Source organism: Oncorhynchus tshawytscha, linkage group LG09 (genome assembly GCF_018296145.1).
Source record: "Oncorhynchus tshawytscha isolate Ot180627B linkage group LG09, Otsh_v2.0, whole genome shotgun sequence".
NCBI classification, from domain to species: domain Eukaryota; kingdom Metazoa; phylum Chordata; class Actinopteri; order Salmoniformes; family Salmonidae; genus Oncorhynchus; species Oncorhynchus tshawytscha.
This window is the reverse complement of record NC_056437.1, coordinates 29,222,203-29,233,812: the sequence shown is the minus strand read 5'-3', so window position 1 is coordinate 29,233,812 and position 11,610 is coordinate 29,222,203. Positions and strand designations below refer to the sequence as shown.

At 42.3% G+C, this 11,610-nt stretch overlaps 1 protein-coding gene across 5 annotated transcripts; it reads left to right on the top strand.

The window, feature by feature from the left end:
* Nucleotides 1–158: 158 nt before the first annotated feature.
* On the top strand, nucleotides 159–10,942 carry mtmr2 (myotubularin related protein 2). Of its 5 annotated transcripts, none has more exons than XM_024431535.2 (16): nucleotides 159–410; nucleotides 3,501–3,606; nucleotides 3,721–3,744; nucleotides 3,857–3,917; nucleotides 3,995–4,089; nucleotides 4,204–4,308; nucleotides 4,541–4,645; nucleotides 4,746–4,829; nucleotides 4,902–5,051; nucleotides 5,173–5,361; nucleotides 7,608–7,793; nucleotides 7,939–8,145; nucleotides 8,389–8,481; nucleotides 8,617–8,730; nucleotides 8,928–9,104; nucleotides 9,463–10,942. In XM_024431535.2, exons 1-16 carry the CDS (start codon nucleotides 331–333, stop codon nucleotides 9,625–9,627), a joined length of 1,941 nt encoding a protein of 646 aa, XP_024287303.1. In that variant the 5' UTR covers nucleotides 159–330; the 3' UTR covers nucleotides 9,628–10,942. The 5 variants fall into 5 exon arrangements, with proteins under 5 accessions (XP_024287303.1, XP_024287301.1, XP_024287304.1 ...); XM_024431533.2 differs by having other exon boundaries at nucleotides 159–629; XM_024431537.2 differs by lacking the exon at nucleotides 159–410 and adding an exon at nucleotides 2,758–2,815.
* The last annotated feature ends 668 nt before the right edge of the window (nucleotides 10,943–11,610 follow it).

Below are 11,610 nucleotides of genomic sequence, written 5' to 3'. Positions count from 1 at the left end.
TCTTTAAAAAAAATCTCTGATGATGGAGCATTTAGCTCTTGATAGTGTTGAGGGGGTGGGCTACATGTAATAAGCTGTAATGGCTGCGGGGGGCGCAACCCCAACCATAGATGGACTGTTAAAAAATAGCTCCATACAAACGAGAAGTAAAACAAACCACTCCCGTTATTATGGACAGGGTCAGGGAACTCTGGGAAAAGATGTCAGCTTCCTGTCTGTACCTTGGATTTACTTTTCACCAAGGACGGAATCAAAACAGTTGCATGTAGATATCTGCCCTCTCGCCTCAACCTGATAATTAATATACTTACATTTGACCAAGATTTTACCATGGAGAACACCGGGAGCATCGACAGTCTAGGCTCGAAGCGTTCCTCATCAAGGCAGCCGAGTGTCGATTCACTGTCCAGGTGGGGCTCGCTCAACTTGCTCCCTGTGTAGTCGATTGACAGGCGCTTGTATATCTGACTATGCTGCCTATCGCTATCTAAAATGCGTCGAAACATTCTCGATAGTGAATATACTGTATGTCATTATACGACTGTAATTCAATGGAAGATGTTGAAGTATTCGCTGAACCTTACTGGGATTAGGGTTACAAAAGTCGCTATGGGAGACAGCTCAAAAAGGTAATTTAACAGTTTGCCCCAAAAAAGCAGCAGTGGTGGGGGAGAGCGAGGTATGTAAAGTAGGGGAGAGCGAGGTATGTAAAGTAGGGGAGGGCGAAGTATGTTGTCACACTTTCTAACATTTACTGGGCACAATGCATCACAATGGTATAAATGTCATACGAAATGAAAGGAGAAAGTATTGGGCACATATTTTGTATTCATTACATCTTCATATCTTATTTCAGTACGGAGTTGTAGACCGTTAAATAGAAAGTGTGCACTTGTGACAATTTGCCCCATCAGCGGGTAAATTGTCACTACGTCGGGTAAATCGTCATATTGGATTATCAACAAATAAGAACACAACTCATTATTTGTGAATATTGATTTTAATTTCAAATTCAAAACCAAATTCAACTTCATTAAAAGAATTCAAAATAAAAACAATCATGCCTTGAGAATCAAAACAATGCTGGCAGAACACAGATTAAGTGGCACGACCACTTTACAAATCGAAAGTTCTCTGGCATGCACATAGATCCACGGTAATTGTTGGAATGGAATGCTGCAGATAACTTGCTTAAATGTCCAAAGTCTTAACAAAAGTGGTGCCACTAATACACAGTTTTGTAACAGTCTTTTTATTTATATATATATATATATTATATATATTTTTTAACCTTTATTTAACCAGGCAAGTCAGTTAAGAACAAATTCTTATTTTCAATGATGGCCTAGGAACAGTGGGTTAACTGCCTGTTCAGGGGCAGAATGACAGATTTGTACCTTGTCAGCTCTGGAATTTGAACATGAAACCTTTCGGTTACTAGTCCAACGCTCTAACCACTAGGCTACCCTGCCACCTACTGTATGAACAGTGACAATTTACCTTGATCTCCCCTACTTAAGTAGTAGTTTTACTTAAGTTGTTTTTGGGGGTATCTGTACTTTACTATTTATATTTGACAACTTTTACTTTACTACATTCCTAAAGAAAACAATATACTTTTTATTCCATACATTTTCTCTGACACCCAAAAGTACTTGTTACATTTTGAATGGCTAGCAGGACAGAAATCACGCATTATCAAGAACATCCCTGGTCATCCCTATTGCATCTGATCTGGCGGACTCACTAAACACAAATGCTAAGTTTGTAAATTGTTGGAGTGTGCTCCTGGCGATCTGTAAAAAAAATAAAATGGTGCCATCTTTTTTTTAATATAGGGGAATTTGAAGTGATTTACTTTTTACATACAATACTTAAGTATATTTGAGCAATTATTTACTTTTGATACTTTAAGTATGTTTAAAACCAAATACTTTGACTTACTCAAGTAGTATTTTACTGGGTGACTCACTTTTACTTGAGTAATTTTCTATTAAAAAAAGGTATCTTTACTTTTTCTCAAGTATAACAATTCTGTACTTTTTCCACCACTGGAAAGTAGACTTTTCTACTAGTAGTACTAACTATTCTGAACAAAAATATAAAATGCAACAATTTCAAAGATTTTATAGTTCATATAAAGAAATCAGTCAATTGAAATAAATTCATTAGGCCCTAATCTATGGATTTCACATGCCTGGGAATACAGATATGCATCTGTTGTTCACAGATACCTTAAAAGGTAGGGGCGTGGATCAGAAAACCAGTCAGTATCTGGTGTGACCATGTGCCTCATGCAGCGTGACATCTCCTTCGCAGAATTGATCAGGCTGTTGATTATGGCCTGTGGAATGTTGTCCCACTCTTCAATGGCTGTGCAAAGTTGCTGGAACTGGAACATTCTGTCGTGGGCGTTGATCCAGAGCATCCCAAACAAGCTCAATGGGTGAAATGTCTGGTGAGTATGCAGGCCATGGAAGAACTGGGACATTTTCAGCTTCCAGGAATTGTATTCAGATCCTTGCGACATGGGGCAGTGCGTTATCATGCTAAAACATGAGGTGAAGGTGGCGGATTAATGGCACGACAATGGGCCTCAGGATCTCGTCACGGTATCTCTGCATTCAAATTGCCATCGATAAAATGCACTTGTGTTTGTTGTCCGTAGCTTATGCCTGCCCATACCAAAACTCCACTGCCACCATGGGGCACTCTGTTCACAATGTTGACATCAGCAAACTGCTCGGTACAGTTGAAACCGGGATTCATCCATGAAGAGCGCACCTCTCCTCCAACGTGCCAGTGGCCATTGAAGGTGAGCATTTGCCAACTGAAGTCGGTTACGATGCCGAACTGCATGTGGTGGTCCTGTGCTGGTGTGGTTACGCGTGATCTGCGGTTGAGGCCGGTTGGACATACTGCCAAATTCTCTAAAATTACATTCGAGGTGGCTTATGGTAGAGCAATGAACATTCAATTCTCACAACAGCTCTGGTGGACATTCCTGCAGTCAGCATGCCAATTGAGACATCTGTGGTGTTGAGTTGTGATAACTACACATTTGAGTGGCTTTTTATTGTTCGCAGCATACGGTGCACCTATGTAATGATCATGCTGTTTAATCAACTTCTTGCTTTGCCACACCTTTTCAGGTGAATGGATTATCTTGGCAAAGGAGAAATGCTCACTAACAGGGATGTAAACAAATTTGTGCTAAATAAGTTGTGCATATGGAACATTTCTGGGATCTTTTATGTCAGCTCATGAAACATGGGACCACCATTTTATATGTTGCGTTTATATTTTTGTTCAGTGTAGTTAGCTAGACATGATGGAAGATTCCACAGCCATCTAGTATGGGGGCAAACGTAAGTAGCCCAGGGGACTGAAAAACAGGGTCTAACAGACAGTGATATATTATCCAGTCCCCTGGGCTAGGTATGATATTTTTGCTCAGTATCCTAAGATATAGAACATGTATTCTGCTATTCTCATCACAGTACCTCCACCTCTCGTTCTGACCGGTCCACTCACGCTGCCAAGCCCACCTTTGCAATGTCTTCTGACAATGTGTCCATCTCAACAGACTTTTCCCCAGAGCTACGGGTTGGTACATGGCTCTTCACCTACACTTTACGTAGATTTAGGTCTACTAATGTAGCAGTAACATCTAAAACATGTCTGCCTTTGTCCCTCTTGCTTTTCTTCTATTGATTTCAGGGTAGACCTAAAGCGGTTGCCAAGGTATATTCTTCAATCCCACTTCCCTTAAAGATTTGTGTTGCCATTTTAATTAATATAATCTACTTCTACTCTGTATGTTTTACCTATCAATGGAATCTTGTTGTATATACAGGTGCTCAGGGATTCAAAAGAAGAACCACAGTTACTACCAAAGGAAAGCGTGCAAGACATGGGTATGTCACCCCCCTTTTGTGGCCATCTATCGGTTATTTTGAGTTTAATGTAATGACCTGCTTAAACCTTCTAACAGCCAAAGATGTCACCTACATCTGTCCTTACATCGGTGCACTGAGGGGGACATTGACTGTCACCAACTACAGGTTGTTTTTCAAATGCATGGACAGGGTATGTAGGCTTTTGTTATACTGATATAACAGTCATAATAGCTTTCCATCTGTCTCCATTCCACCCTTCAGGATATCAAATCATTGTTTTTATTATTTCCTTTATGTCTCCTAGGAACCAGCGTTTGTGCTGGACTTGCCCCTGGGGGTAGTGAGCCGGGTGGAGAAGATAGGAGGGGCATCTAGCCGTGGTGAGGTCTCCTACGGGCTTGCCTGCAAGGTGAGCAGTGACCACCACAAAAATGCCTGGAACATCCCTTACCTGATGTTTGTCCTAATATATCATCTATGACGCTCTCAAAGAGAACAAGCATTTTTCTTATACTCTTGTGCCCTGATGAAATTACCATGATTGATTCAGATAAATCTGTTTAAATGTGACTCCAATCACTGCACTAGTGTACTTTTTTCTCTGAGTGTAAATGAGTGGTTACAGTTACCGGTCTCCTCAGGATATCCGTAATCTGCGGTTTGCACACAAGCAGATGGAGGATTCACTCAGGAAGTCCATTTTCGAAATCCTGATGAAATGTGCCTTTCCTGTTTCTAATGGTCTGGTGAGTGAGTCACTAGGTTTCTGCTACCCCTGGTCTGTTACCTGTGTGCTGTATGTACAGACCCAACTGACTTGACTATTTTTTTGTCTATCATCCACAGACAATCTTTGCCTTTGAGTATGGGCAGGTCTATCCTGAAAATGGCTGGAAAGTGTATGATGCTCAAGCGGAATACAAAAGACAGGTATTTGAAAGATTCTGAGAATCTGGGCTCTGGTTATAAGCTGTTTATACACTTGTGGTGGGGTGTGTGTAGGGCTTACCCAACGAGAGCTGGAGGATAACTAAAGTGAATGATCACTACGAGCTGTGTGACACTTACCCATCAACCCTGGTGGTGCCTGTTAACATCCCAGATGAGGAGTTGAAGAGAGTGGCTGCCTTCAGAGCCAAGGGCAGGATACCTGTGAGTTAATATTTACACTTTACACTGTCTGCAGTACCTCCGTAGTAGTACCTTGATGTAGTACTTGTGGTCCAGTGTTGTGGTCCTGTCCATGCCAATGCCTCTGCTGTGTGCGGTGCAGGTGCTGTCATGGATTCACCCAGAGAGCCAGGCCACAGTGATCCGCTGTAGTCAGCCCATGGTCGGGGTCAACGGCAAGCGCAGCAAAGATGATGAGAAGTACCTCCAGACCATCATGGATGCCAACGCTCAGTCCCACAAGCTCTTCATCTTCGATGCCAGGCCTAGCGTCAATGCTGCTGCCAACAAGGTATGTTATTGGTAATAATAATATTTGAGTGCAAAGTGCGTTTCACATACTCAATGCCAATACAGTTCAATGCTCAACCGATAGCGTTATTTGCTGTGGGATTGATGTTGATCTCCTCTCACAGATCTTCTGTAAGTATGAAAACTATTCACTATCGTTCAGGGTATATGGGAACGTTCTCCAGCAAGAAAATAATAAAATAAAATAATTAAAATAATTAAATAGTCACTGAAAACAACCAAAACAAAACAGGTGGTGTTTTAAGAGGGGATCTGAAAGACACTCATGGCGTTGTCCACTGAAAGTTGACGAGCAACAACAACTGGAACTAAAGACACCCACAATGAGCGCCCACTAAATTTGCCCAAGAACAGGGAAACTAAATTAAAACCCACACCAAACTTAGACAGGAAGCAAAGCAAAAATATGAAACGAGAAGAGGGAAGATCAGACAAAGGAATGTTTTTTTTCTATAAATCAAATAGGGCGCACCAACTAAAGGTGTTGATCCTCCACATCTCTCAAGACAACTGGAACACTGGGCCAGCCACTTAAATAGCATCTGGGCCAGCCACTTAAATAGCATCTGGGCCAGCACAGGTGAAACACCTTCCCACTAACAAGATGGCAACCAGCACATGTGTAACACATACTGACTAAATAGATGACGCCAATCGGCGCACCCTACGTACTAACATACATGGCAAAAAGTCCAACCTCAAAACATAAATGGAAAAACCAAACACCTTCTTTCTTATGACAACAAATATATCCTATATTTTTGTTGGACAAGTTTGTTCACCACCAAAAGAAAACAACTTTAATTTCACTTAAATGCGTTGCTACTTATGCATCGCCTTTTCCAATATGAACATGGCGTCTACTGTCAACAATTAAATACAAGACAACCCCCCACCTGATTGTTATTATTTTTTATATAGTTGACTAAAACACAGAAGTTTTGAGAAACATGTAAAATAAAGTATGTTTCTTATACTCTCATCGCACTGGAATGAACGCAACCAAAACAATACTCATCTCCAAAACAGCAAAACGTGCAGTCAAACAAATTGTGAGCCAGGGCAACACACTGGCTAAATACAAAACTTATTGACTGCCCACCCTTGAAAGACAAACGGCAACCAAGTTGTCCTTACCACCGACATGTCTGATTTTCAATTGGAAACTCCTGTAATATCCATAGTAACTTTCCTCTGGTGATTTTTCTCAGTGGAAGGGCATCAGGGAAACGAGTGGCAGCACACGTGATGGTTAAGAGAAACTGGTTACCACTCTTTGCCTTGGGCAAAGGACCAACACAATCCACCAGAACCTTGCTGAAAGGTTTGTCAAAAGCAGGAATAGGCTGCAAAGGTGCAACCACCACAGCTTGGTTCGGTATACTCATCTGCTGGAAAACATAACAGGATTTACTGTAAGACATGGCATCCTGTTTCAGACCAGGCCAGAAGAAGTTACGCAAGATACAGTCATACTTCTTGTTGACTCCAAGATGACCTGCCATACTACCATCGTTAGCCAACCTCAGTATCTCTTATCGAAGTGTAACTGGAATGACAATTTGAGATGCACTGGGCCAATCGTCCTGCACAGAAGTAGAGCGAGAATGACAGAGATGGGATTCTAATAAGGAAATGGCAAAGTAACTCACACAAACTTTATCAAACTCCTCCTCTGGATGTATCTCAGCAAAAATACGAGGGAGACATCTTTACAGATCGACCATGGTGGGATTGCAGGCATCTTCCTCAACACTAGACTTGCTCGCAGTGACTTTCTTAGACATAGCACGTGTAACGGCACACGCTGGGAACACGCTACTTTTCTGATAACCCATCAGGTTCCTCTACTCTGGGTTCCTTAAAAATTACAGGATTTAGCACAACCTTCTCCAGCCAAATCGTTTCCCAAAATGAATGAGACCCCCTTCACCGGTAGTCTAGACCTCACACCGACAGCGGATCCATAAATAAGATCAGACTCGAGTTCCACATTATACAAAGGAGCTTCCATGCAACCCATCTCCATGCCTTGTGCTACACACTATAGGCAGTAGCTGAAGTGTCAGACAAAGGCAAGACAAAATGAAGGACTGGGCTGCCCCAGTGTCTCGCAGTATCTTCACCAGCTGCTTAACAGCATCGCCACTCTGAAGCATAAATTTAAAAAAATCTGTAACATGATTAAATTACAAGAGATGACTACATACTCTGTGTTGTCCTCAGATGAAAGGGGGTGGCTATGAGAGTGAGGATGCCTATCAGAATGCAGAATTGGTGTTCTTGGACATCCACAACATCCACGTGATGAGGGAGTCACTGCGCAAGCTGAAGGAGGTAGTCTATCCCAACATCGAGGAGTCCCATTGGTTCTCCAACCTCGAGTCCACTCATTGGCTGGAACACATCAAGGTGAGGGGAGAGAAAATAAATCAAGGTTGAGATTATTTGTTTTGTACATAAAGAGTTAAAGAGAGTAGAAGCAGAAAATGAGGAGAAGGTGTGTCTTGGATGCTGTTCCAGCCCATGTTAACCTGTCTGTCTGTGCCCTGCGTAGCTGATCCTGGCTGGGGCGCTGCGTATTGCAGACAAGGTGGAGTCAGGGAAGACGTCAGTGGTGGTTCACTGCAGTGATGGGTGGGACCGTACTGCCCAGCTCGCCTCCCTGGCCATGGTGATGCTGGACGGACACTACCGCACCATCCGCGGCTTCCAGGTGCTGCTGGAGAAAGAGTGGCTGAGTTTCGGCCACCGCTTCCAGCTGGTAAATAAGCCTTTACTTCCTCTAACAGTGTTGTGTTCCTTATACCAAGCCTCAATACTTGGGCCACATTTTGGAAATGCTTTGGACATTCTAATGTGGTAAGAGAAGTTGAAATCGTTTAAAACTCTGGATGGCTACATCATTTCCTGACTTGGGACATGGTTGACTCAACTTCACCCTTTCCTGTTTTTGTGTTTTGTTCAGCCATTATGGTCACATGACTCCCTGTTCTTCTCCTTCCAGAGGATCGGTCATGGGGATAAGAACCACACAGACGCAGACCGCTCGCCTGTCTTCCTGCAGTTCATAGACTGCGTGTGGCAGATGACCCGCCAGGTGAGTGACATCACTGAGTTTTTCCTAACCATATGACCTGACCAGGAAAAGCTCTGGGCCCTAGTAAAAAGTACACGGGTCATGTTTAACAAACATCCCCTTGGATTGTAAATTAACTGTTGTTGTCGTCTTAAGTTTCCTGCAGCCTTTGAGTTCAACGAATACTTCCTGATCACCATCCTGGACCACCTGTACAGCTGCCTGTTTGGGACGTTCATGTGTAATAGTGAACAGCAGAGGGTGAAGGAGGTGAGTGCCAACAATGGCGTTAGATTGACGACAAACGCATGGAGTGCAATGCAGAAATGTGAAACTAAATTATTATGGTCTGTCATGGATAACATTTCATACATAGTTGTTTAACAGTGCTAATAGGAATATGCTAAGGGATATATTTGATTTGCTTATGTTAACACCCACATGTCATACATTGTATTGTTCTGCAGGAGCTGCCCAAGAAGACAGTTTCCCTGTGGGCCTACATCAACAGCCAGCCAGAGGAGTTCACCAACCCTCTGTATGTCAACTATTCCAACCATGTGCTGTTCCCAGTGGTCAGCATGCGCCACCTGGAGCTCTGGGTGGGATACTACATCCGCTGGAACCCTCGCATGAGGCCACAGGTCTGGGAAAACTATCTCACTTTCATAGCAGGAGTAATGAAGTTAATGGTAGTAATATTTATGCTTTCTGGTATAATTAGTATGAGTAAACGTCACAGGAGGTTGGTGGCACCTTAATTGGGGAGGACGGGCTCGTGGTAATGGCTCGAGCGGAATGGTATCAAATACATCAAACACTTGGTTTCCTTGTGTTTGATGCAATTTGTTCCATTCCAGCCATTATTATGATCCTTCCTCCCCTCAGCAGCCTCCACTGGTAAATGTACATTTCCATTCATATAAATGGCTGTTTGTATGCTTGTTATAGCATAGTTATGTTCTAGTGTTGACCATTACCGTTTGTCTACCTTATTCCCAGGAGCCTGTTCACCAGCGCTACAAGGAGCTGCTGGCAAAGCGGGCGGAGCTTCAGAAGAGGGTGGAGGAGCTGCAGCGAGAGGTGACCAATCGCTCTGCCTCCTCATCCTCTGAGAGGGCGGGCTCTCCCACCCGCTCCATCACTCCAGTTCAGACCTTTGTCTGACAAGCAGACAGACAAAACCCAGGGGGATGGTGTCCGGAAGCTTATAGTGGACGGCTGAGGACCGAGGCCCAACTCCTATAGGAAGCAAAACAACCAACAAGTGTCTGTAGAAACCGCATATTGGCCTTTGGCTGCTCCACCTCAACAGCTGAGGTCATATAGAGTCAGAACTGTAGAATGAGAATAAGAAGATTAATTTATATCTCTATGGTCAGAACCTTCTGCTGCACCAAACAGAGCTGCCTTTGTTTCCAACCACCTTGCTACAGCCATACTACACTCTACTGACCTCTGCTGCCAGGGTCAAGAGTACTGTAACATATTATCATCAAATAAGTATGAAATATATTAGCTTACTGTATGTAGGTATTACATGTATTCTAAGTGATAAGTACACTAATTGATTAATAGGATAAAACAAGCAACACACTAAAAGTAATAGCTCAATTAATTCCTCCATTGTTAAAGCAGGGTGGAGATTTATTCCAGAAAGGCAGGCTATTTAAACAAATGTATGTTTATTTCTACTTGACATAATCCAAATAGGGTTTGAGGTCAGAATTGTCTCGGAGTTGAGAAAATAGTTACTGAATGGACACATTTTGACCAAATAGGTGTGAATGAATCAATGTGGGCATGGGTGGGTGTATTGTTAGTTATGTATGACATTCCATCTGATCAGTATGTTGTGTTTTTAAGCTGTCAAGTTCCTTTTATTAGCAAGTTAACTGAATACTATTTTCTGTCTCGTAGGTTGTGTGTATAGTTTACAGTATACCATATACTTATAGGCTTACAGTTCTGTCTCATTCCTAATTGATTAGGTTATAGCTTGAGGGCTTTTTGACTGCAAAGACCAGTTAATCATCTAATACATTGAATTGTTGCAATGAGTGGTCATCTTGACTTAGTTAAATATTGTTAACCATAAGCATGAAGACTGATCTGTGTACTGTATACCATCCCTCACTCCTACAGCAAAGATGAGGGAGTAGTGGTGGAAATCTTTATGATATGGACTAGTCTAGACAAGTCTAGCTAGAGTTATGCTGTGCATCATATATAGGGAGGAGGGATAGTGTTAGAGGGTAGCTATATGAATGTATGTTAGAATTTTGGCCCTGTTATCTGCTTATGTGTATATTGTGGTGATTTCTGCGATAACATCACGTTGCAGACTGCTCACTCAGAAAATGGATAATCAGGATTGACAATGTGCATTTAATGGTTTAGTTAGGGTTTTAAAATGAAAGCTGTAACTAAGTGCTTCTTGAAAGGTCATACTCACAGGTTCTTAATAAATGCTGTATATGTATTGTTGGATTCTAGCTTGAAATACTTGCTATACTAGAAGTTAATGATTACATGTATATGGTGGGGTCAATGGAGGGTGGATTAAAACTAGGGGTCTGGAAAGTTAATGAGTGAGGGAAAAGGCAATCACCTGGTTGGATAGCTGTGGATTAGTGAGGAATTTGGGCCCAGGTCAGATGAAGTGAGTTTTTATTACACACACCACCTAAGTTCCTGCCTAGCAACAAAGATGTATTGGCTGTCTAGATGTGCAAAGAGGAGACAACGCCTAATAGACGGATATAAATATATAGTTTAAGGTAGGTTCCGTTAGGATAAGTCCCTAGATCAATAGCTAACTTACAGTGTAGGGTAGGTTCTGTGTAGGATAGGTCTATAGTGGGGGTGTTCCCCTGCGAAATCTGTAAGTGTAGCCATGGTGGCCAAGAGGCAGTGGAGTGTGTGTATGGATCAAATCAAATCAAATTTTATTTGTCACATACACATGATTTGAGTGTATTAGCAGTATCAATAAGGAGAGAGGTTGGTTTATGCCCTACTGGGGCGGGGAACCGTGACAGATTATGTGGAAATAGGAAGACAACTGAATCATTTTGGTTGTGTGTCGTTAACAATGATATTTATACCGTATTGTCCAGTAGTAAGTTGGCAGACGCTTCAGTGTTGGTT

What these genes read in the sequence shown, in the direction of transcription:
- mtmr2 (XM_024431533.2), top strand. Translation starts at nt 493, where the DNA reads ATGCGTCGAAACATTCTCGATAGTGAATATACTGTATGTCATTATACG. An exon ending in CCTACGGGCTTGCCTGCAAG is followed by an intron (nt 4,309 to 4,540) that starts GTGAGCAGTGAC and finishes CGGTCTCCTCAG; the next exon opens with GATATCCGTAATCTGCGGTT. An exon ending in ACCCTCGCATGAGGCCACAG is followed by an intron (nt 9,105 to 9,462) that starts GTCTGGGAAAAC and finishes CCTTATTCCCAG; the next exon opens with GAGCCTGTTCACCAGCGCTA.